The sequence below is a fragment of the Prinia subflava genome, chromosome 5, assembly GCF_021018805.1.
Source record: "Prinia subflava isolate CZ2003 ecotype Zambia chromosome 5, Cam_Psub_1.2, whole genome shotgun sequence".
NCBI classification, from domain to species: Eukaryota; Metazoa; Chordata; class Aves; order Passeriformes; family Cisticolidae; genus Prinia; species Prinia subflava.
The window spans coordinates 37,071,759-37,096,570 of record NC_086251.1 but is presented as its reverse complement, the minus strand read 5'-3'; the positions used below and the strand labels follow the sequence as shown (position 1 = coordinate 37,096,570).

At 35.9% G+C, this 24,812-nt stretch overlaps 1 protein-coding gene across 1 annotated transcript in view; it reads right to left on the bottom strand.

The window, feature by feature from the left end:
* Positions 1 to 24,812, bottom strand: part of AKAP6 (A-kinase anchoring protein 6) — a 211,873-nt gene that overhangs the window by 168,910 nt on the left and 18,151 nt on the right. The window contains exons 2-3 of the mRNA XM_063398890.1: positions 11,213 to 11,464; positions 5,801 to 7,588 (exon numbers count right to left, since the gene is read on the bottom strand). Of these exons, the coding sequence (XP_063254960.1) occupies positions 5,801 to 7,588; positions 11,213 to 11,464 (2,040 nt within the window). The remainder of the gene's footprint in view (positions 1 to 5,800; positions 7,589 to 11,212; positions 11,465 to 24,812) is intronic.

Below are 24,812 nucleotides of genomic sequence, written 5' to 3'. Positions count from 1 at the left end.
TGAGCAAGCATATGCTTCACAGTAGATGTGTTTCACTAAGAAACCATAATTCTTGCAGTCAGTTGTAGATTTAAAAATGCAGAATTTGCACAGCTTAGATAGAAACTGCCCTTTTTTTGAAAAAATGCTGGTTTCAAACTCACTCAAACTATTTCTGGTAAAGCAAATGCCAAAGAAAAGTGAATGTACTTGGAGGAGCTGTTTAAAATTCAAGCAAACTGTTAAGAACTAAGTGTTTTGGAGGAACAGAGGGCTCACTGTATTTCAATATCTTCTAGTAAAGCTCTGTTTGTCTGCATAAAAGTGGGAGTTCCATATGTATACTACATTATTGGTTAATAATGGTTTGACCAGCTTGAAAGCTGAAGGATGGGTTTTTGAAGCAGGGGAGCATCATCAGACACAAAACAGCAAAGCACAAACTTGTCTCTCAGTACGAAATGTGAAGTGACATTCTCAATTATGCTGCACCAAGCAGAAAGACTGCTGAGAAAACTGCAGAGCTGCCAAGGAATTTCTGGATCTGATACTTCTTTCACTTACTGTTTTTTTATAAACTGGTCATCAACCAAAAGAAGTATTTCAATCTAAGTTGTATGAAGCAGTGTAAGAAAGATTCAGAAATGAACAGATTTTGGCAAGCACACTATCTGTTAGGAAAACTATGAAATCCATTTTATTTAAAAGAGCAAATAGTAGAAGCACTAAGTTATTGAAAGCAAGAGATATAAGGGGAGCACTACAACACTTTAAAAATCCTTTATCTGGTAATTCAAAAAAGCCAAGTCTGTGCCACATTGATTATGTTTGTTTTTTTCCTCCTGTTCTGACATTACTGATTTGGGTTCCATGTTTTTCTTTGTTACCAAGCTTCATCAGTTACTATTAGGTTTTATTACGTCAGCCCCACAGCCCAAACTGCATTTGACCTCTGTGCAAGGTTTTCCATCCAATGACAAAAATCACCTCCAAACACAAGTAAACTTCCTCTAAAGCAATCCAGCTTCTACCTTAGCTATACTGGTGTGTTTTCAGTCCACTCTATGTCCAGAAGCAACTCTGTGCCCTTTCAATCTGCACAAGTTATTTCCCCTTTGTGTCAGTTCTCCCACCATTTTCAAACAAAATGGCTCTCCACTGCTCAAATGGACTTCCAGCCACATCTCCAACACAAACTTGCTCTACCAAGTCCATTAAGCACTTACAGAAGTCTGCCATTTAGTTACTTTTTGTGACTATTCTCTAAAAATTCAAATATTTTCCACCCCAACAGAGTGGCTGTTTAGATACTTGTTTAGTAAAAAGTTTAAATATGATATTGCAGTCTCCTCTGCAGGCTGCACTGATCCTTAGTTCCTCCTTAACAGGAAAGTTATTCCGATTATTCCAGTTTAAAACAGAGGTCTTAGATCTCTGTTGTCCTGGGTCTCCCTGGGTTCAGCTGGGATAAATGGCTACAGAAGTGTGAGGGGTTCCCTGCCTGGGTCCTGGAAGGCAGTATAATTTTTATCCATCTCTTTGCTGTAGATCCCCGGGGCATGCTATAACTGACAACTGAAAAACTTGTAGAGCAGCATTATTTTATCTCCTTATCACATCACGAAGGTGGATAGTCAAGACTGACTGGGCTACACAGACAAAATACAGAGCCAATGCAGTTCAGGACAAGTTTATGAAATGTGATGAACTGAAAATATGGGATCAATAGGTATCAAATTGTTTCTTGCAGAGGAAATTCTGCTGCTTCTTGCAGAAATGGAGGCTGTGATAAAACAAGCTATAAATCTATACAACAACAAATCAGCAATTTGCTCCATACAATTAACCCTGAGGCTTACAAAGCGAACACATCTTCACTTAAATGAAGTGGCTTGCAAATGGTTGCATTTCTAACCTTTTTAATAGTGCCCTCAAAAAACAAGCAGATGGAATTATCAATGACTACATATTACAGCACAAGGATATCAGTATAGTCAATCTAGTATCAGTTTCTGGAGGAAGAGATAAAAATGCCTGAACAAGGTTACTTTATTGTTGTTATATTTTATTCACATAAAATTATTGAAAATATATTGCCATTACATCAGTCCAAAATCATTTTTTGCTCCCAGTTTTTCAACTTGCACACAAAAAGGTGGGGGAAACCAAATTACTAATATGATTTTAAGGAAAACTTAAAACTTAACTCTTTTCTCACAGAAAGCAAACCTGGAAGCATTCTGAAACTGATACTCTGAAGTCCTAGTGTTCCATATGGGAAGTGGCAATCAGCCAAATTCAAATAGCAAAGAACTCCATTGGCGTTATCTGTGAGAATGCTGCTGTTATATCTGTTCCCCTTTTAGCTAGTGTAACAGAAACTATAGAACTTAATCTGCATTCTAAAAACTCATTTGAAGCAGTTCCTAAAAGCTGAACTAAAACAATGAGAGAAACTTGCAGAATGTGCCATCAGTCATTTTCACATTTAACTCCAAAAAGTAATTTCTGAAACATAGAAGAAACAGCCACATAAAGTGTTTTGCACAGGATGAAGGTGCCCATTACTAAGGGTACAAGAAACTGGTGCCAAAGAGTTACCTGCAGTGCAAGACAAAATATGACAAGATTATGCACTATTTACTGCAAAGCAGGAAAAGTGGCCCTATGTAATAGCAAACAGGGCAGTCCAGCAGAGTTCTGTCTGCAGACAGACAGGAATATTAACATCATGATAATGCCCATGCAAGGACATCAACATAATTAGCAAGTATGAAAGATAACAATTTATCAGTTTCTGCCCACGACTATAATTTCTATCACAAAAAAAAGTTGAAATTTCCAATAAATGCTTTACCATATTTTCAGCAAATTGCTTTCTATGAAGATATTACCAGAGTTATACTATTTCAAAATTGTTCCCTTAATAATCATAATAAAATACCGAAATTTCTTTGTTTTTCCTATTACCTCACTAAAATATTACTTTCAATGATTTTGAGGCTGCCAGTTGTTTCTAAGTTGTCATTATCCCAAAATGAAAGGCTAAGTCACTTTATTTTTTTCTACAATCTTAATAAATAAAATACTTCATGACAGACATTTGCAGCAGTGCAACTGGATTGCTAATGGGAGTAAGCATGATTCTTCTGTCCTTAAAATGAAGTTCACCTTTCAGATCTGACTTCTTCAGCATAAAACTGCTGCTTACAAAATCAGTATTGAATTATTGCTAAGGCATATATTTGTGGAATTAGCAAACTCCTTTTGGAGCAGGATACATCATCTTAGATAACAGAATTAACAAAAGAGCCAATTTATAATTGAAAAAAGCAATGACACATTTTTCATTCTTGTCTTAGGGAAGCAGGAGATCTAGTAAAAGAGAGAACTTAACTGTGATAAAGGTATGATATCTTTACTTGTATTCCTTTTTGTTCACAATATTTCATATTTAATATTTCAACAGAAGGGAGGAATTTTCTATTTTCTTATTATTTATGTCAAATTAAAGTATCTCAGCAAGGCATCATATTGTCACTGAGGCAGGATTTACTCTGATTAGAGCTTTTGAAAAACTGAAAAATTGGGTTTTAACTAGTCTTACAAGCAGAAGATTTAATAACTAGCAACAACAGATAAACTTAAGTAAATAAGCAGGTTGGGGAAAACTTATCATTTTTTAAAATAGTATAATTTTTTAAAGTATTTCAAAAATTTTCACCTGACTATTTTTATTCACTATTCAGGAAGCAAATTTAATGAAATATGAAACTTACTTATGTATCGCTTTTAAGTTGATGGAATACTGAGCTGTCTCTTCCTAGCAGTCATCCTTGCATCTGCTCTTCTTTCTGTTTAAAGCCCTTCTTTTGCTATCACCCAAACATACTTCAAAGGATTATTTTCAAACTCCACATGAACATTTTCAAAACACTTAACACAACCAGAAACACAGAGAAATTGTAGAAAGTGTAGTGTCAGCAGCAGTCAAGTTTCTCAAGGACAAGAGCAGCAGCTGGAGTCACTAGCTCGAAGGGTTTACTCTGGCTTCAGAGCAGCTAACTACTTTTAATTGCTGTCACAAGCTCAATCCACTCTCCAGAGGAGGTGAGGAAAGGATGGAGAGGAAGAGGGTGTTTACAGCTGCAGCCAGTTGTTACAGCTGATTCTTATTCCCTCATTCTGGTAGGACTGAACTGCAGCTGCAAGGAATCACACAAAGACAGATGGACCCTCAGAAGAGAATTACCTTTTCAAAAAGTTTAATAAAAATAAATAAGATGATTTGAGAGTAATGATACAAGACATTTCTGTGCCACCTGTTTCTTGCCAAAAGGAAGTCAGCATCTAGTGGAAGGCACTGGTGCCTAGACACTCAACAATTCCATTCTTAAACAGAAAAGACAGCATCTTATGTATTCACAAGCAGCTTTGATGAGCTTTGTTGCTTTCACAGAATGAAGGGCTCTGTATCTGTCAGCTTCAGCTGTCCTAATTTTCAAAACTACACAGACTCAAGGACAGAAACAATTTGCACTTACTAAGTTCTTTCATCAGAATTTGGAAGATGAGCCCCACCCATGAAGATACAGGGAGCAGTTTGCAACATCAAGCACTGCCCTTTAGAGATGACAGCTGCTGCACCCTCATTTGTCTAAGAAATTTCTGTATTTTCTACCCTGACTACATATTCAAATGTCTCTAGCTCAGCTGTTTCCCTACCAGTCATAATATTTCCCATGCCTTCAAAATTACAGAAATTGTGCTTGGTAAGAAGGACTTTCTGGCCATATAAAACTAGTCCCTTTTTCTCAGCTCATACACAACCTGCTCACACACAAGATACTGCAGATAGCAGATTTAGCATTTAGATGCCAACATTACCCTTTAATGCACGTGTTATGAATTTTAAAGCATTTTGAAATCTAATAGAGATGGGGCTTTCTTTTCTGAAAACTTAAATGCCATTGAGGATGGACAGGAAATATTCTGAGGTGAAGATTTCTCTGCAATGGCCAGGAAGACAAATGCATCAGAAATCTGAAATAAACATTTACTGTGAATGTAATTTAAGAATTATATTAGTGAGAGAGCTAGGTCATTATTTGATTATTCATTCAAATTCACCTCACTTTCCAAAGCTTATCTTTTTCTCAGAAAGACTTCTCAATGAAATCCCACCTCATCTGAAGTTTAATGGAATAGTAGATAATTATTGCTCTAGCATATTGCATTAATACATTGCTATTATTTAAGAAGGATTAGTTAAGTTATGAAAAAAAAGTGATGCTTCCACCAACACAGGAGGGAAAATAATCACTGCAAGGGAAGAGAACTAATTAAGAAGAAATGTTGTTATTATACTTAATTTGACAGGATTCAAGATTCCTATTCTGGGACTAAAGCAAATCTTTTTAACGAACAAAATAGGCAGATGACATCAAGTATAACTTCATTCAAATACAGTAAAGATCCCTGATTCTGTAAAGTTTATTTTACACTTTTTACAACAAATAACCTGTCATGTACCCAATCCTGGCAAAGAGAAGTGCTGTTGGTAAAATAATGTTTTCCCAAGTTTAAAGGCAGTGATGTTAGTAAAATAATATAGGCAAATCCTGTAAAGTTAGTTAAAGTTAACTTCAGTTCATTATAATTACAATAATTGTTGCTCTTCCCTACTTCCAGCAGTCTCTAGATGAGATGATTTTCAGCGTTAGAAGAAAACAAAAAAGCAACCCTATCCCTGCCAGCAGCTCCATCTCCATGTACAGGCTTCTCAAAAACAGAGCTAAAGAGTATAAGATTATTGTCTTACCTCAATTTTTTCCCATATGGTTTCATAATTCTCTTGGTGTTGTATATCTTGCATCAGTTGATGAATTAAAGCTGATTTATTTGTAGGAGAAGTCTCATTCCCAGGGGGCTTAGTGGTAGCAGTCCTTTCTGACTTTTCTTCAGTGTATTTTTTAATGCAAGATACAGGCATACAAAGATCTTCATCAGAGAGGATATCACTGAGAGGCCCGGATTCAATACTGTCACCTAAGGAGGATACTATATCACTTGAAGAACTTGGTGAAATTCTACCCCTTTTTTTGTGCTTTTTTGTCTGGTATGTCGGATACATTTCTGAATCTGAGTTCATTTCTGACAGCTCCCAGTCATCGATGTTTTGGATGGTTTCTCTTCTGGGCTTTTGGGGCAGCAGCTTTGTCAAATTTTCTAGTTTTAAAGCCAATGCTTCAGTCTGTTTGAGATGTGAAGGAAGTGCTAAATATTCATCAGATCCATACCACACCTCGCTGTTCTTACTGGTTTTTTGAGTATAGTGTGGGGTTGAGGATAAGCTTTTATTTTTCTTTCTTCTTGGTGGAAGAGGGGAGGAGTTGGAAAGCTCAGAACCAGCTGAAGAAGCACTCTTTTGGCTACGTGTTGGTGAACTAAAGGGCTCAGTTTTACCTTGTGATTGCCTGTTTGGATCTCTCTGGTTACAAGAATCTGACGATACAGAAGAATCTGTTTCTGCCTCCTCCAGAGACTTAGAGCTATGAGAAGTAATTCCATTCTGTAAAGAAGAACACTCTCTTTTATTGACTTGGGTTGATGGAGCTGTTTCACACATACTCCCAGGTGTTCTCTCAGTTTTCACTTTCTCTGGAGAATCATGAGACTTCTTGTGCTTTGATTTTTCTTTACAGGTGTAGAAAGTAGACTTTTCTAGAATTATGGGACTGTCTTTAAAGTGATTATTTATTGTGTACTCAAGATTTTTATCACTTATTGTATTTAAGCAATCGTATGACTGACTAACTGCCGATGGACTGTTAGTATAGGGCGGCTGTAAAGCCAGACAAAGCTTGGACCTGTCTGGTGGATCTAACAATGAGGGCGTACTTCTACTCATTTCATTTTTAACAATTTGAGAGATTTGCCTTTTTAAATCATTGGCATCCATATAATCTTTAAACACATCATCTTTCAGAAATAGACCTCTTTTTGGCAATGTAGGCTGCGTAGGAGAGTCTTCATTATAGTTAAAGCAGTCTCTTATGGACCTCTTAGGTGTTGAATTTTCACAGTGAGAGTGTTTGATATTTTCACCAGTGTGCTGTGGAAGATGGCACTCTGGATTCTTTGATATGGAAACTGCTTTGCTGTCAGTAGGTAAAACACCATTTTCAGAGAAAGGTCCTTTAGAAAGAGAGGAATTTCCAGAAGGAGATGCTAGTGACAGGTCATGTGATGCTGTCTTGTCTTTGCTTTCTTCTCCATCTTCTGCTGAAAGAGGTACATAATTTTCTTTCTCCTTCAATGCTTCATTACACTGGGAAGCAATGGAATCTGTTGCTACTGCGAGTAAACCCACACTTCTGATAAGTCCTGGAAATTCCTTATCCATCTCACTGTAGTTCCAGGATTCAAATGATTTTGCTTTCCCTTGACTGGAGGTCATATCATCCAGAGCACCGAGCAAATCCTCACTGGGACTGTAATCAGATAGTTCAAATGCAGTAATACCACAATCCAGGGACAAGTAATTTTGAGAACATTTGATGGTTAACTGTCCAGAATCATCAACTTCAGTTAAAGAGTCAAGACGATCCTGAAATACACAAAGAAATGGTACCTTTTTGGAATACTAATTTTCACATACAGAACAATGAAGTAACGAAACAAAAAACAATTTCTGTTTTTCACTGCCTAACATCTAGAGAAGGGTTCAACACTGACCTGCCTCTTTTTGCAGTACCCTGTAGATAAGCTAACCATTCTGAAGTATTTGGGAATTAAAAATGGCAGTAAGCTGAAAAATGCTTCATTTCAGTCTAGTACAGCAAGTTACCTAAAAACAGCAACTCACTTTTGCATTGGTGTTTTCCTCATTTAGATCTGCTTTCAGTTTTACTTACTGTGTGGGTGGGGACTCAGAAATTCTGTACAAAAGACTTGAAGCATTTCCTGTGTTAACTACTTCAAACAGGAAGGAGGGTACCTTGGGGGCTGCTGAGTGTACCAGTCTCCTTGTTAATCTTGTTTTCTCAAAAATCCATGCTGTTCTACAGTCTTTCCGTTGATTGGCAGAATGTTTTTTTCCAAGCATCATGTAGCAATGATGGACATTTGGACATGATGGATATTTGGACATAAGTATAAGATAGAGATTGCTAATTACATTTCACTTTTTTGTAGCGTTATCATCTGAAAATTTATTTGCCAAATATTTAGAGCACAAATGAAGAATGGCAGAAGAAAAATAAACTAGAATGTTAAGCCTCCAGCCTGACATGCTCCCTTGTCAATATTTTCTCAATGGAAGTCCTTCAGTCTCAGAAACATGGACATAGCCAGAGGAGACCATCTCAGGTGGCAAATGAGATTTTAATATCAAAGTCAAATTAATGTGTATAAACATGTTGGTCTTGTTTGAAAGACAGTAAAAAAAATCTGATGAGATTAACATCCAAAACTTAATGGTAAATAACATTCATGGCAAAATTATATTTAGTATACAGAGTAAGCATATTTTCAGTAGATATTCTAATATATATAAAGGATTTTTGCTTATAGAGACTACTTTAAAAAAATATCATAAAGGGGAGAAATTCATGTTCTAGGATTCTATTTTTACATGCCTAAATCAGTATACTGGTCTTTCTTTCCAGGTTTGTTCTCATAATGGTTTTTTGAAGGAACTTCCTGAGTATCTGCAATACGTTTATGTGTAAATTATTCTCTGGAACAACTTGTCTCACTACACTGCCCAAATCCATTGTTTAAAGACCCATAGCATTATGCTTGAAGAAGGTGCAGTAGCTATGTAATCTCTCCATCTCACAATAAACTACATGGATTTTGACTGAACAGGAATTATCTTGATAAAGAAGGCTGTTGTTTGCCAACACCCATAAAGTTAAAAACATACAATTTCTGAGCCTTGTACTCTATCCGCCCTTCCCCCCCGCCATTACTTAAAGTAAAAATAGAATAAAATCCTCCAACTACAAATATTTATAGAAAAAAGGTCACTAGAAGGGTATTTATCAGCCATAGTCTTGGATACTGAATGTATCTCATCTTTAGCAAATTCTATCCAGATGTAGATCCCATGCCACAAATTTGGCATTGTCAACAGCTCAGAATAAAAAGGGGAATTTTCTATAAATCTGTCAAATTTATATATTGGATCTGCATTTGTTAAGGAAAATAATGACTAAACAAGCTGCATTGTCCCTCTAATCTCAGGAAATTATTAGAAACTGTAAAACCATATATAAATCAAAACCTTTCCAAGACCCTAAAGGCCTTTATTTTTTCTGAATAATGAGCCCCATTCCTTTGTCCCTTAAAAATGTGTTTCTTTACATTAATAAAATTTACAATCATGTGCATTAAACCATTTGGCTCGGTCATTTTCCAAGCAGCCTCTGAAATGTGTGCTTCAGATGAGTTTTATTTAATGCCAATATTACCATGTTTTTATCTCAGAAAAATATTAAATTTAATTATTTGTATGGCTACCAATAGGAATGCTCTAGTTAATTTTTTCCTTTTTTTATGTAGTAATGTTTCCTTTAAAGATCCAAATACTAAAAAAAGATGGGTAAGAGTAGATACAATTGTCTCTACATTATATTTTATTTATTTTTATGTTCATCAACTAAAGCCAGTATCATACTTCATAAAAAGCTTGAAGAACTGAAGGTTAGAAACTGCAGAGCAATTTCTGTGGACCTATTCAAACAATAGGGCAGAAACTTGATATCAACTTTGTGTTCCTGCTATTGCTAGCCACTAAATTTATCAAATATTATTTATGTTTTAATTGGGGTGGATAAAAAGAATGATGTCAGTATATTTTGTCTGTTGTATTATCGCGTAAGCCTATCTGGCAAAATATGTTTTCCCTACAGAAAAATAATCTTTCCTTCTCTCTATAGCAAGGATGTTTTTTACAGCAGTTGTCATCAGATCCAGATGGAAAATTTCCTGTTTCTTAGTATCTGAATATATACCTTCTTCATGACTTGAAATTACCATGTCCTTGTCATAAAATAATGACTGCCCACTAATTCCAAAATCTGGACATGAAGACAAGGGTAGATTTCCTTCAGACCTGCCAGCAGTTTACCAGATCAGCAAAGCAGAAGCTGACTCTGAAAGAGCCAGGTACGTACACACCAGGAAGAGGGGGTGTGGAAGGTGGGCCTGGGCATCTCTGAGCATTGATTTCTGGACCACCCACTTTGTTGTGCCAAAGACAAATATAAAACCCAACTGCAGCAGAGAAACATTCACATTCTCTTTGAACTTGACTGACGTGAAATTCAATTCAAGACATATCTAGGGGACGTCTGCCTTCCTCTGTATCACAGGTCACAGAATTCACTGTACTGATCTAGAGGTCTCTTTCTGTAAATGCATTTAACCATAACAAAAACATTAATCTTAATCTTAGGACCATCAAATGAAAAATCTTCTACATGCTAATTATCAACCATTAATCACCCTAACTATGAAAAATGTCCATCTTCTTTAAGTTTAAAAAGTCATGCCAGTAGAGTTCTTCTAAGTTAATTCAGTAACAATAAATGCAAAGGAAGAGGCATTTTAGTTAAATGAAGCCAGGTTTACAAACCATTTACAAGTGTGTGAATTTGACATTCAGTTAGAGCAAACAGTGTATGATTCTTGCATCGTTGTTTCTCAAATAAAACGCGTGACTGTTTAAAGGCATGATGCAGAATTGCCACTCAAAGACCATCCTCTTGCTATAAAGAAATGTTGGCCTAGGCTGGAAAGTTTTGGAAACTTTTTGTAAACATTTGTGTATGGAGAATGGAAATGTCTAAACTTCACTGAAGAAATCATTGCACACTGAAATGACCTTTTGAATTGGCTGTAAACCTTAAATACCCAAATGACCTGAAGAACAAGCTTTGGAAGAGATGCAACTCTGTAGTTTTTCAAATCTTTTCTGAAAATTATTTCAATCAGAAGAAAACATTGCTAGACACTAGCATGACACTTCTAAAAGTTGATCTTAATTTGCACTAGGTTGGTTCAACAAGAACAGGTATCAGCTGAAAATTTAAAAAATTAAAACAAATTTAGCAAAATATCTAGAAGTCATCCTGAAAACTGTCATCTTAGCAATTTTAAATGTGCAAGAGGGATGAGCTGCTTTGAACACAGATGAAATTCTTCAGATTGGATTTAGTTACTGTACCTCCTTAGTCTCCTCAGAAAATGCTTGCAGGATATCAGTCTGCCTGGTGTAGTTTCCATTGGCGTCTTGTAGTCCCTGCAGAATACGTTCTCTCAGAACCAGGACAGAAACACGCAGCTGGTGCCAGAGGAGTTGCACTGTATGGATATCGACTATCACATTGACTGAGTAAGACAGAAGCTTCAGGGAAAACTCAGTCTCTAGTAGAGCATGGATTTGTTCAACATGATCAGATATATCTTCACAAATATCCTGTGATGGGAAAAAAAAAGTATTTAGCTATGGGCATGGTCCTTTCATGGATCAGATCTACTTTTCATGTACTTTTAATTAAATTCAGAATAGGTTTTTTCATAGAGGAAATATACTGTAATTAATACATCCAGACTTTTTTCTTTTTTTTTTTCATGGCAATGCTACAGCAACTGAACCAGCAGCTGTCCTGTTTGGCAGTACTGCACAGTGAGTGCAGAGACAGCACACAATAAAGGAGGATGGCACAACAAGATCACATGAATCACAAGCAGAAAACTAACACCATAAAGTGACATCCTAGAAGACAGCAACAGGAATGAAAGTGATAGGATTGCCAGGAGCTCTCTCTCTCTCTGCTACACACACACACACACCCCACCAGTTAAAATGCAAAGAATCTGGTCTGTGCCATCATCAAAAAAATTCATCTGGACAGAAGTTAAATCTAACCTCTATAACCAAGCAGGACTTGTCTGGGATACTGGGATAGACTCAGTGGGAATAAGATATTTCTAATACCCATTGCTGTCTGTGGTGGTGACAGGGCACTGATTTTTGCATAGTCTTGCTCTGGGCACAAAACTGAATAGAAGGTTGGTGGCAAAGGAGAGAGAGGGAAAACAGAGAAGCTGAAAACAGCTATGTTGAAAAAGGAGAAAGAAAATATGAGTTATCAGGTTGTAAAGCTAAACTTTTGATGGGCTGGTATCCTCCAAATTTAAAATTAATGTTACATATTACTAAGGTTGCGCTGCATACAGACTGAAATAATTTCATTCTACTCTTCGTTTTATTTGTGAAAGGACAAATCACAATAGTAAGGAACAAGTAGGCATATGCTATTGAGCAAACAACAGTCTATAACAATTCTGTTTGAAAACTATGTGTAAAAAGCATGTTTTATAAAAGTAAGGAAATGCGATTAAAACATTGAAAGAAATTGGCACTGGACCCTAGAAGTTTTTCTCCTCTATCTCTGGCAGTGACCTAAGGTGACTAAGATGAAGGTAACTTAATAGCATATTTAAATCCAAGTCCTATTTATTTAAAAAGTATTAATTTCATTCAATCCTTCAGAAATCTTCCTTATATAAATTATAAATATATGAATATAGTATATATTATATATTTTTATAAATATATAATATTTATATATATTATATATTTATAATATATAATATTATATATATATAAGTGATAATATATATATATAAATATATAAAAGTGAGAATAATCATAATTTTTCATTTCAAATTTGCTATTGAAACAATTCTGTCAGACAATTACAATGAAACTTTATGTCTCTGATGATACTCTTGGGGTTTTGTATGGCAATAGAGTAACAGAATAATCAGTAAATCTGATTATTTCTAAATTAATAATACAGTACAATAATTTCTTTAGCTTCAGATTTGGCATGTTCAGTATGAAAGTAAAGGCAAAGTATTTGATGTGGAATTGCACATGTGTAACAAATCAAATAAAAATCAAATCTCTAGAAAATATTAAATAACTTTGTACACCAGACAGTACGTTAGCTGTTATCAGGTGCCATTGGCAGGTACTCATTTTAATAAAACACTGACTGTTACTTCACGTCCTCTGCAGGAGAAGTTCTCATAAATGCTAGAAGAGGACAAAACTTTGGAGTTTCCACTGTAGGTGCACTGAGAGAAAGGCAGTATCTCTGCATCCCCAGTGCCCTTGCTGGAACAAGCAGCATCTGGATTTGCAAGTAGAGCACACACAGCCTCACCTGACAACATGCAGTGCTGCAGGAGCTCAGGGCTTCCAATGTCCACACACTTCCAGGTGAGCAAGTGGACACTCTAGTTACCAGATTAGTGTGCTCATCTAATGCTACAGACACACAGACAGAGCCAAAGCTCTCTGAGTTTAGAAAAAGGTTACATTATGCATTTAGCCAACTACAACTGATACAGGACTGAAAGGCACAGCTGTAGTTCTATGTTGTTTCAAATGTTTTAAAGAATATTTCTAATTAATTAGTTTAGCTGAATTTGCATTTACTTCTCCAAGATTGTTAATGTTTTTTTCCTCTTGGCCATATAGCAGTTTAATTTTCATTTCAGGGATTGAAAAGTAGATTGTGTCCAGTAACTGTAATTTTGTAAATTAAACACAGTCTACAGAGAAGTACTTAATATACTTCCATTTAGACTATTTATATGAATGAGCTTAAGCATGTGCCAGACTCCAAAACAAATTTTTAATATTTTGAAACTTCACACATAGTTACATGCTGAACTCAATTACCATATGAATTCTCAACGTGGTTGAAAACAGAAAGCCACAAGAAGAAAAACTAACAATGAACAAGTGTCTTCTGATGATAGTTTGATAATGTTCTGAAAATATTGGCTAATGAATCTAGATAATACTCCAAATTAAGAATTCAGACTCACACTTCAAACAAGTTTTCTCTTGATATCACATTATGCTAGCTGCAAAAGCATCTCAAATTTCTGAAGTAGACAAACTTTCCACAAAAAACCACCTTTGTACTAAAATACAAATCCCAGCACCACTAGGGGTTTGGAAAAGCAGATATTCAAGAACATATGCTGTTAATTTTTGCATGGCTTGCTAGAAATTGCTCATTTTTCCTTAAAAAGTAAGGTCTATTTACTTACAGACTACCGTGACACACAGCAACAGCCAAGTGCTTTTATGTACCAACAAGGTAATTAACAGCTTCTTACAGCTTCAGTAACATGGAGAGAACCTAAGCCCGAACTTGGTCATGTCCAAAATCACATTCCCTGATCTTATCATGTAAGATACCATGTCAGTGAAAGAGAAGGTACCAGCTCTTAAAGGGTTTAGGTTATGGACAGTATGGGTGCCTTACATAAAGCATGTTAAAGAATTTATGGGCCCTGCTAATACCCCTTTCCTTGATTTTCACTGATGATGGTGTGAAGGTGAGGGCTGTGCCAATGACAGAATAATAGTGTCATGGTTAATGCTAGGCTTCAGAAGAAAATAATTACAAAGAAATACTAACTTTTGCCATGTAAGTTAATGCTGCTTGGTGTCCAGCAGAACAGCATTAATAAAGCTGCATCCTATTTACTTGCATCTTTTCTCTACACTTGCCTGGCACAAACCCAGCACATTGAGAGGAAACAACATAATGTCCAATCCAACTGACATTTTCTAAAACGTTTTCTTTTTGCTGTATCTGATGTCTAGATTTATATATAATTCAATAAAACTAAACAATTACACCTAGCACAGCTTTGAATTTAGTAATTTTCTGTAATAATTCACACAGTTCAAATACTGCACAAAAAAGTTATGTTATGTAAGTTCACGATTTTACTGAGACTCAGTATCAAGACCTGGTACAACCCAGTTTCATTCTCCTCATTCTTCCTAACTCCTTGTAGGTGACAGCATTAGATGGAGCAAAACCAGCAGAACACAGTTTTGTGCTTTTTTACTTTGTATTTATAAATAAAGAACAGCAGTGTCACAAGATAGTACCAAAATGCTGTCATGAGTGCCAGTTGCTCTTATCAGAAGTGGCAGGTAGATAAAATAAATTATGCACTTTTAAGTAATAATCTATTGGCATCTGTTTGTAAATACACATAGTTCCAGGTTAATGGTAATAATATAAAGCCTATACATATACATGGACAAAATCTTCCCCATTTTAAGAGTATATAGTTTCATATAATATATATTCATAGAAGATGTTATAGTCTGATTTTTAGAAAGCACCATTGCCAAAACAATTTTGTAATCATTAATCTCATATGTCAGCTAGGCATTTTTATTATTACACAGTTTCATAGCAATATTAAGGTTAAGATTTTGTCATCTTCTCATGAGCTTTCCTGAAGCACTGGCTGTGGAATTTCTCGGGCTGCAGGGTTGCACCTCTTTTGGCTGCCAACTGCCCACTTCACTCAGTCTTCCAGACAGCTGATCCTGTAATTTGCAGCTGCTGAATCCATCAGCCTGCTCATAGCCCTCCACATCAACTAAAATAGCCTGAATTCCAAACACCGCAGTAGATGAAGAAAAAGCACAAAAACAAGAGTCAATGAAAACAGCTTTGATGTTGACTTTTAAAAGTATTTTCTCTCTGGTCCCTAAGAAATTGTGCAAAGATGTATATGAAGCTACTGAAAGATGAAAGGTTGGAATATGTTGCTTCAGAGTTAGTATCAGTGACAGAGAAGCTGTACTGGAGATTTGGTTCTTTGATCTTGCAGTTAAACCACAGCAGGAAAAACAGATTGCTACTGCATCTTACAACTGTTGTACATGCAAATATAATCTATGATTTAAGAAGATACCTATCTATTTGGTCTTTCCTTTTAAGTGCTTTTTAATTCCTCAGAAGACAAATATCCAATCAGTATGTACAAATTCTTCTCATCAGAAAAAAATTAGAATATGCCACAGAATTTTTAGATTTCTTACTTTAATTGAAATTGAAAATTATAAACTAACTTTCTTTACTACCCTTTTATGCCTATGCATATACAGAAAAGAAAAGAGAGATATTTTTAATTCTGAACATCTTCTAGAATGGTGTTTTTCCTTTAAAATGCACACTGAGTTCTCAAAGAAATAGTCTCTCATATTTCCCTACCTGCTGTACATTCACTGTTACAATAAAGATAAACCTGTTCTATTATTGGTGAAACCTGAAGAGCAAATGTTACACATGATTTTTTTGCACCCATTTTTAAGTAAACAATTAAGTCAAACAAAATAACCATACATAAAAAAACCCCAGACTTTGACTAAGCAAAATCAACTACCAGGGAAAGGCCTGGACTGACTTTGAGTTACCAGCCTGGCAAAAGGTGTTTGAAGCACTATAGTGTAACTTGTATGGCTGTGGCACTCAGTGACTAAAAGAAATGAAGAATGCAAAGGAAAGCAGCGACCAGGAGGGTTCTGAGATCACTGGCCCTTGCCTTCTGCTGACACTGCCAACTTCGGAAATACCTCGGGCCTCAAATCTTCTCTGCTCTTCCCTCATGATATTACACAAACTACTGATAGTTTCTTTTTCTGGGCCACATCATTTTCTGCACATTATTCTCTTTTCCAGCTTCGCTTTTTTTTTGATTAATTTACTCTCATTATTTTAAGTTAGGAACATTTTAATTATTGCAAAATCCCAGTAAGTAAATCTAAGATGATCTGCTTTCTATTGTACAAATATTGCTATTGAAAAATTCTCAAAAAAGTTTTGAAAATAAATATTTGGTTTGGTGAACTCTAAGTAGGCATGTTTTTACTGTGTTATGTTATCTCAGGAATTGGTGACTTAAATTCTTATAATCCTGTACTTAGAAATAATGTGAAAGAGATGTAAAATTATCAGTTCTTTGACAGAGCTGCTAAAATAGTATGATTTCTATGTAATTGTAACAAACACAGAGTTGCTCTATGGTGACTTATTAGTTGTTTGTTTTTTTTAGTTTGTTTATTGTGTAATTATATTGGTTGACTATTTATCTGCAAGGAAAAGGAGTAAGAAGAAAGGAAGAAGTAAGATATGATAACACACACTTCAGGCTGAGAAAAAATGCCTGAAATGTTAATGATGAAACTCCTGTCTTGGGATTCCAGCAATTTGCATTTGTTTTGCCATATGGACCATTGCTGGGGCCAAAGGATCAAACATACTGGGAACATGCAAAAGGATCCTTTTGTCGAGAAACAGGGCAGTTGCTGCTGGAAGTTATTCCAGCTCACTTGCCAGGACCAGCTGCAGTGTCTTACAAACCTAGGCCAGCCTGTACCTTTTCTTCAAGGGGAAAGGCTGCAGGGAAGAGAGGCTGCCTTCAAATGTTGATTTCCTCTACTAAATTTAATCAGTAATTTAATGGAAAAAGACTTTCTGAACACAGCCTTCACCATAGGTCAGCTTCTTAATTACAAGGAAGCATTTAGTTCACATAGGAATCTTCAAATAGCTGATGCACAAAATCACTCTGAAGCCTGTGGTGGAACTGGAGAGTCACAGAAGTTATGGCAGTAAAACGAGGCACATCAGTATTGAAAGATTATTGTGTAAAAAACTGTGAGCTAGCCACTTCTCAGATATTCCTGACAACAATAACGTTGACACCTGAATTATACTTGTGCAAGAAACTGCAAATCCAAGGTGAATATAGCAAATAAGTTGCTGTGGGAAGTGATGCAACCTTTGCAACTAAATATTGTTTTCACATTCCTAAAATTCCACTGGTTCTTCTGGTTGTGCAAAGCTGCAACCTAAAAACCCTTTGAAAGCTTCAAAATAAAAGATATGTTCTTGTACACCCAAGCCCACAGTATTTAGAGAATTTTCCTATTAAAGTTATCACTGTACAACATTCCTTCTATGTGTAACTGTGCAAATTTTCATTTATCTTGCTTTAGTCATGTTAAAGCAAACTGTTTTTTATCAAGGCCTAACTTTAAAAATTTTAAAACTATTAAAACTTGATATAAAATCTCATATTTGTGCTGACTGAAGTCCAGTTTTGTACTACACTCTGGAAGACATCATTGCAGAGGTACTCTAGAACAGCTCTTCACACAAGAAGTAAATAGTACTGAAATGTGCAATATAGCAGCAGGTTTTGTTTCTAGCTACTTCCGAGAAAAAAGGAAAAATAGCAAATTCTTATGAAAATCTAGTCAACCAAATGGTAGTGGAGGCAGGTTTGGAAAAAAATGCATTCTTCAAATGTTTGTTCATTGGATAATGGTAATTATGTACATATTTCTAAACTAACCGATCATTTAGAATCGCAAAGAAATACGAAAACATTGTAAGTTAGCTTAATACTAAGCACGCTCATCTTGTGTTATATATTCATATCTCTAAATGGAATATCTATTCAGTTTTATGAAACGGAAGAGAGAACACTTATTAAAACATCCTTCAAATACCTTGTAGTCCTCTTCACATAACTCTGCTTTTTCTACCATAATAGAAGAACATAGGATATATTTTCCAACTCTCTCAACTACCTTTGATTCTTACCTTTTTTACTCTATTTACTCAGGACTTTCTTGATTTCTGTATACCATATATACTAAGTGTGATTTAAAAGCATTTCTAAGTACTTTAAATTACCACACACAATTAAAAATTGAGGATGCAAATAGAAGTATATTTTACTCACAGTGAACATTTACACTCTGCAGTAGCTAAGCCAACCAGTTCTTGGTAGCCTGGCCAGGACTGGGTAGATTTCTACCTCAGTGGAGAGAGTAGTTCACTGGCTGTGAGGAAACCCCTACTACCATTTCATGCAAGACATACAAACCTTTAATGCTATCAAACATCATGTCAGCTATATGAAGAATCAGAAAGAAGACCACTCCTATTATTTGATCATAACTTCTATAACTTTATCTACAATATAAAGTAGCTAGCAGAATTCAATGCTGTTGTATGAATCATTCAATAACTTTCCAGCAAAACTGGTTATCCTTTTGAAAACAGTGAGTTTCAAACATCTGTGCTGGCAGATTATTAACCCTGACAGTTCAGCTTTGAATGTGTCCCACTCTTGTTCTCTCCTAATTTTTGGTTTGAAGAAGATTTGAAATTACTTTTGCCATAGAATAAGAAAATTTCAATTACTGTTTAAGCTTTCTGCAGAGCCATAGATCTTCATTGTCTGAGCTCTATTTTCTGATGACACAAACCCTTTTTGCTGTTTCTACAAAAAAATAGGTGCACATACATTATTTTTCCAGTTTGTAGATTTCTGTAGAAAGGTTTTTATTAAATTCAATAGATTTAATAAGAGTCTTTGAGAACAGCTGTTCTCAAGAGAAGAGCTTAGGTAAAAGAGAAAAAAATTCTTGGAAAAAAGTCTCGTTCTTAAAATAATGAAGTGTTAAATTATAAACAAAATATATCCCTTCATAAATAGCATGAAGTATTTTGAGCAGCAATGAACTGAATAAAAAGAACTTCAAGTTCCCACAGGAGAAAAATTGAGGCCTACTGCACAGGCATGCAGAACACAGCAGAACAATTTTAATCAAAATATTTTGACTTGCTTAAGCCAAACAATACTAACCCCATTCACTGTCTTGGACTGCAGCTTAGTGCCTATTACAGAACTTAATAAAGGATGGTGAGACTACTCTCATCTCAAATGAGATATGAAGAGTCAGAAGTGAAGAACTACCATCTGTGCCAGGTCTCCTATAATGAAAATTGATAGCATGATAGGAAGTTTTCAAGATGAGTGGCTGTTTATATCACTGCAGCTAAGCCTCCAAGAGCTTCTGTGACATGTTTTTGAAGTTATTTTCCATCAGTCATTATTTAGGACAGAAAAAGGGACAGAATCTCTCTTGGTCTTTATTACCAGACTTCACTTTATTGGCACTGTATTTCCCTTTTATGTTGTTCAACGAATCATAGAATCATTTTGGTTGGAAAAGACCAAAAGCTAACATTTAACCAATGAAACCTTATGGGAATTACTGAGTTTTTTTGCTTGGTTTAGAAACATGGAAAAGAGGCCTTGGAGTCAGTCTATCTTGCACGCTGCTTGAGGTTTGTGACCTTCCTGCCCTCTCCCCTGAATGACAAATATTCGAGTCAGCTGGAAAGGCCTTGTAGATCTCCCAATGAGCTGGTAGCAGTTACAAAGCACTCAGAGCATCTGGAGGCACTTCCTGCAGTGTGAAACAGCTCCCACCTACCCAGCCTACCGGGGGGCTGCTTCCATTCTGCATATCGCTTCCTGGATTGTAAGAGTCAGGGTTAACATGTATAAAGCTGTGCTAGAAAAAAAATTACATAAATAAATAGCTCTCCACATACCACATAAAAACAAACACAAAGGAAACGCAAACAGAAAAACACCTAAATGTGCTATATTGAGGAAGAACAATTTGAAAGACTGGAAGAAAGCTAGTTTATATATTTAACATCTTAAGCGAATGAAGAAATAAAGGAACAAATTTTAGCAATAAAATATTTATATGTCTTAAAGAAATGTAAAGTGTACAAGATTTTTATCCTAATTTCAATTCTGTAATTGTATATGAAATTTATTTATTTAATTATGGAAAGAACTCTTTGAGCAGTGTAATCAAGTCCCTTATCACAGAATCAGAGAATGGATTGGATTGAAAGGAGCCTTAAAGCTCATCTTGTTCCAACCCCTCTGCCATGGACAGGGACACTTCCCACTAGACTAGACTAGTTGCTCAGAGCCCCATCCAGCCTGGTCTTGAACACTTCCAGGGATGGAGCAGCCACAGCTTCTCTGGACAACCTGTTCCAGAGCCTCACCACCTCCCCAAGAATTCCTTCCTAATATCTAACCTAATCCTATTCTCTTTCAATTTGAAGCCATTTCCCCATGTCCTGTCACTAGAGTTCCTCATGATTATGATTTTTATGATTACTGATTAGATGACATATTAAAAATTGTTTCTCATTAGTTTCTGTTATGCACAACGTGTGTCCCAGAGAATGTTCCTGTGGTTTTTGACCCGAAATGCCAGGTTTACATCCACAAAAGGAAAAACAGGGTAGGGGGTTTTGCAGGCTTTTTTAGAAGGAATATAATGGAGATCAAACTGGAAACCTGTATTTACAGGACTGGCATGACATTCAACGCTATCTGAACCATTCAAACCACATGCTTACATGGGACTTTACATACAAAAGCAACTAACATACATTAACTAGTATTTATCTGATTATTTCCAAATCTCACTGTCATACTGCATGTTTATAATGTTAATACAGATGTATATTTAAAAGTTTGTGTATAGTATCATCTTTTTAAAAAAAATCATGTCCATAGTATCCTTGAGTTTTTGATTTAGAGGTAAGAAGTGTGCTGTATAAGTAGCCAGTGATCAAAACCTCAGATTTTGCACCATACTTGCTGAAAATTGGTCAGAAATACTTCTAAGATTAGCTAGTAAAAATTTCCATATCTACAACATAAAACACTTCTTTAGAATCAATTTTTCTTTAAGGAAACTAAAATTCTCTGTCAACAATAGTTGCTTGTTCTGGCTGCTTATAAACATGACAGACATAAGCATTTTAATACTAGAATTGGGTGTCAATATTTAAATTAGACATACTGTTTTAGTTAGAACTATTCAAATACACTGTACTTGTAATTTAGAAACATGTTACAACACTGTACAGCACATTCCAACAACATATTCCTACAAGGCATATTCCAGTGTGACAGTTCTAAGGAGAGAGCTTGTGCTCTATTTGGATAATTCTATGGTGCTGATTTTTTGCTTTACAAGAGAATTTTCTGGTGTAAAGCACTGACACACTTAATGGCTGTTAAGATGTTGCTTCTTGAGAAAGTACTTGTGCACTAGTACTTGTGCACAGTAGGACTGAAGTGCCTTGAAAGAAGGACAAAATGAGCAGTGTTTATCTAAATATTTTGTCATTTTCATGTACACATATGTGTATATATAGGAATATATATTTATTGCAGGATGCTAACTGCAAAAAGATCTTTGATTTATAAAGCACTTCATAGTCAGTGTCATTTCCATCTTTAGGAAAGCAAGACAGCATGGCCTGTAAGATGAACTGTTTCTTATGCTGACAATAAACAGTTTTATCTCTGAACAGGCTTCTTTATATGCCATTTTTTTCAAGCTAAAGAGATCAGTTATAAATTATCTTTGTCTAGACTGTAGCTTTCAGTGATGAGTGTAACTCTTGCCACTGTGCAGGCTCAATGAGAAAGAGAAATGTTGTTTCCTTGCCTGGGCTTGTAAAGGAACCCTTTGAAATTCAATAGCCAAACTTGTCTGTGCAGAGGTTAATGAACCTAAGTGGCTTCAAGGTTCTAATGTGTGTTTGTGCATTTAAGTCTGGTGTAAAAACTTATACTTCCTGCAAAAATAGTCACCATCAATTTAGCTTTGAACTGAATTCTAAATTAGACAAAGTCAAATCTTTTATCTTCCTCTGATGATAAGATTAACAATAAATGGCATTGAATCTCTGAATTGTGGTATTCTGAAGTACAGACAGGGAATAGGAAAGGCAAGTAGCACATAAATTGCAAGTGTTCATATTTCCATATTCCTCTTGGGACAGCTGTGCTGGCTGTGCAGAGCCCAGGCTGGGTCACAAGCTTTGCTCTGGGTGAAGGGGCCGTGCTAGGCTGGCTGGGCGCCTGGAAATACAGTAACCCTGCTCCCAGCCCTGCCAGCGCCCGGCTCACCCTGCCCAGCAGGGCAGCTGCACTGCCTCCCCTCCTGCACAGGCACAGAAAATGCTGCGGGCACCGAGGGACTGTCTCTTTCTGGCAGGTCTTACTGTACAGCAATATTTACAGTTTTACTGTACAACAGTCTTGAAAAGAACATTTTGTATTTTCAACACATTTCAAAAACACAATATATTTCTGTGCAGGTCATCTTCTACCAAAACATGAAAATCCATAAGGCTGTAGAAAAACAAAACATATTTTCCTTTTCTCGCCAAGCCACAGTCAGATCAGCCAATCTTGGCAAGTTTGAGTAAAATGGAAGGAGCATTGGTATTTTAAAACAATCTTTTTTATTTCTCTTACAGCTCCTAAATATCAAGGCCTTTTCACAGATACCTTTTCACCACTTCATCAAGAATTTTGTAAGACACTGAGTCACTCTAAGCCAATGGGAAGCCTGGTCAGCTGAGAAATTCTTGAAATAGTATTGATAACAGCAAGTCTGTCAAACCTCATATATTTATATATCCCTTCTACATCCACTCTCTTAAAATTCTGCCACTCACTATAATTCAATATCCTGTCCAACATTAATCAAAAATGTCCTACATTAATCAAATATTAATATGCTATGTAGAACATTGTGATTGCTCTCAGCCATTACTATAAATTAACTTCCAGCAAGAAGACACACTAAAACCCATGCCAACTGTTTAGCTCTTTCAATAATGGGTCAGGGGAGGCCATAGTTCTTAGCAGAGGTGTCTCACTCTCCAAGACTGAAGCATGAAGGATGGCAGAACACTACAACTGCTTGTTGTAATGACCCTTTCCCAAAACATTAATCCTACCATCCTCTGAATTTCAAAGTATGAAGAATTTCTAAAATTTACCATTATGGTTTATATTTCACCATGTATTTACAATGTCAGGTGGGATCAGGATCATCAAAATAAATCATAAATTTCATCTGAAGATGTTTATAATTTATGAAAATAGTTTTGCAGACTTAAAATTGAATTCAGATAATAATCAGAATTGAACTTCACTGTACACTTCCTGATTTTGTGTCTGAGGTAAGCATACTGCAAAAACAAAGTCAACCAGGAGAAGTATTAATTCCTTGAGAAAGTTTCTTCACTTATCAGTACAGACAATAGATATGGAAGAGACAATTACCATACCAAGTATGTATCTCATTCAAGGCAACCACATCAACATTAAACACAAAATCTGTTTGCACAAAAAACTATCAAGTCAGAATAAAGGCAAAAGAAAATATCACTACAGATGTGACAATAAATGAACTAACTAGAGACAAAGGGAATTGAGTAAGCAAATTTTAAAAAGAAACCTCTACATGGCAAAGACTGAGCACTAGCAAGCAGTTTGGGCTTGGAGGGACTGCTCTCCAGCATGAACCCAGGAGTGCTGAATAGGGATAAACAGCAGACCCACTTCAAAATCACACTCCCAATCCAAAATAAAATGGTAGTATAGACATACCCAAAGGAGAGCAAAAACACCTCTAGTTTTTCTTACATGGAATAGAATTAATTCAGACTCCTACTTTATTGATACACCTCAGCATATGAAGCAGCAATCAGAAAAGGATATGAAATGGAACAATAATAGGCACCTACTACACTTAGTCTAGCATTAAGCACATAATTCTGTAGCAGAATTTTCCACTCCTTTCTGACCTTTAAATGAAACTTTCACAAATAGCACTTTAGAGAAGAATATGGCAACTGCCATTACAGAGATGAAAGTACCAACTTGTTTAGCCAGCAAAGTCTAAATAAGAGCAATTGGCCACTGATGCATGGGCAGCTGAAGAGCAAAAATAAAAACCTTTTAAAAGTCAATGAAAAATTCCTATCCAAATAACAGATGCAACTGCTGCCATAATCTATGGGCTGATTTCCCATTCGTCTGGCACCTTGTAGAAGCTACACGTCAACAATTCTCTATCCAGTGCCAGCTTTTGCTTCAGAGGAGTCAAAAAGCTTTATCATCTTAATCCAATGCAAATCTTTGAAGAAAACAGCCTTGGCTAACCAAAAAATTCCTGACCCTTTCCTGTAGATACAATTTCAAAAGAATGAATAGTTTTGCAGAGA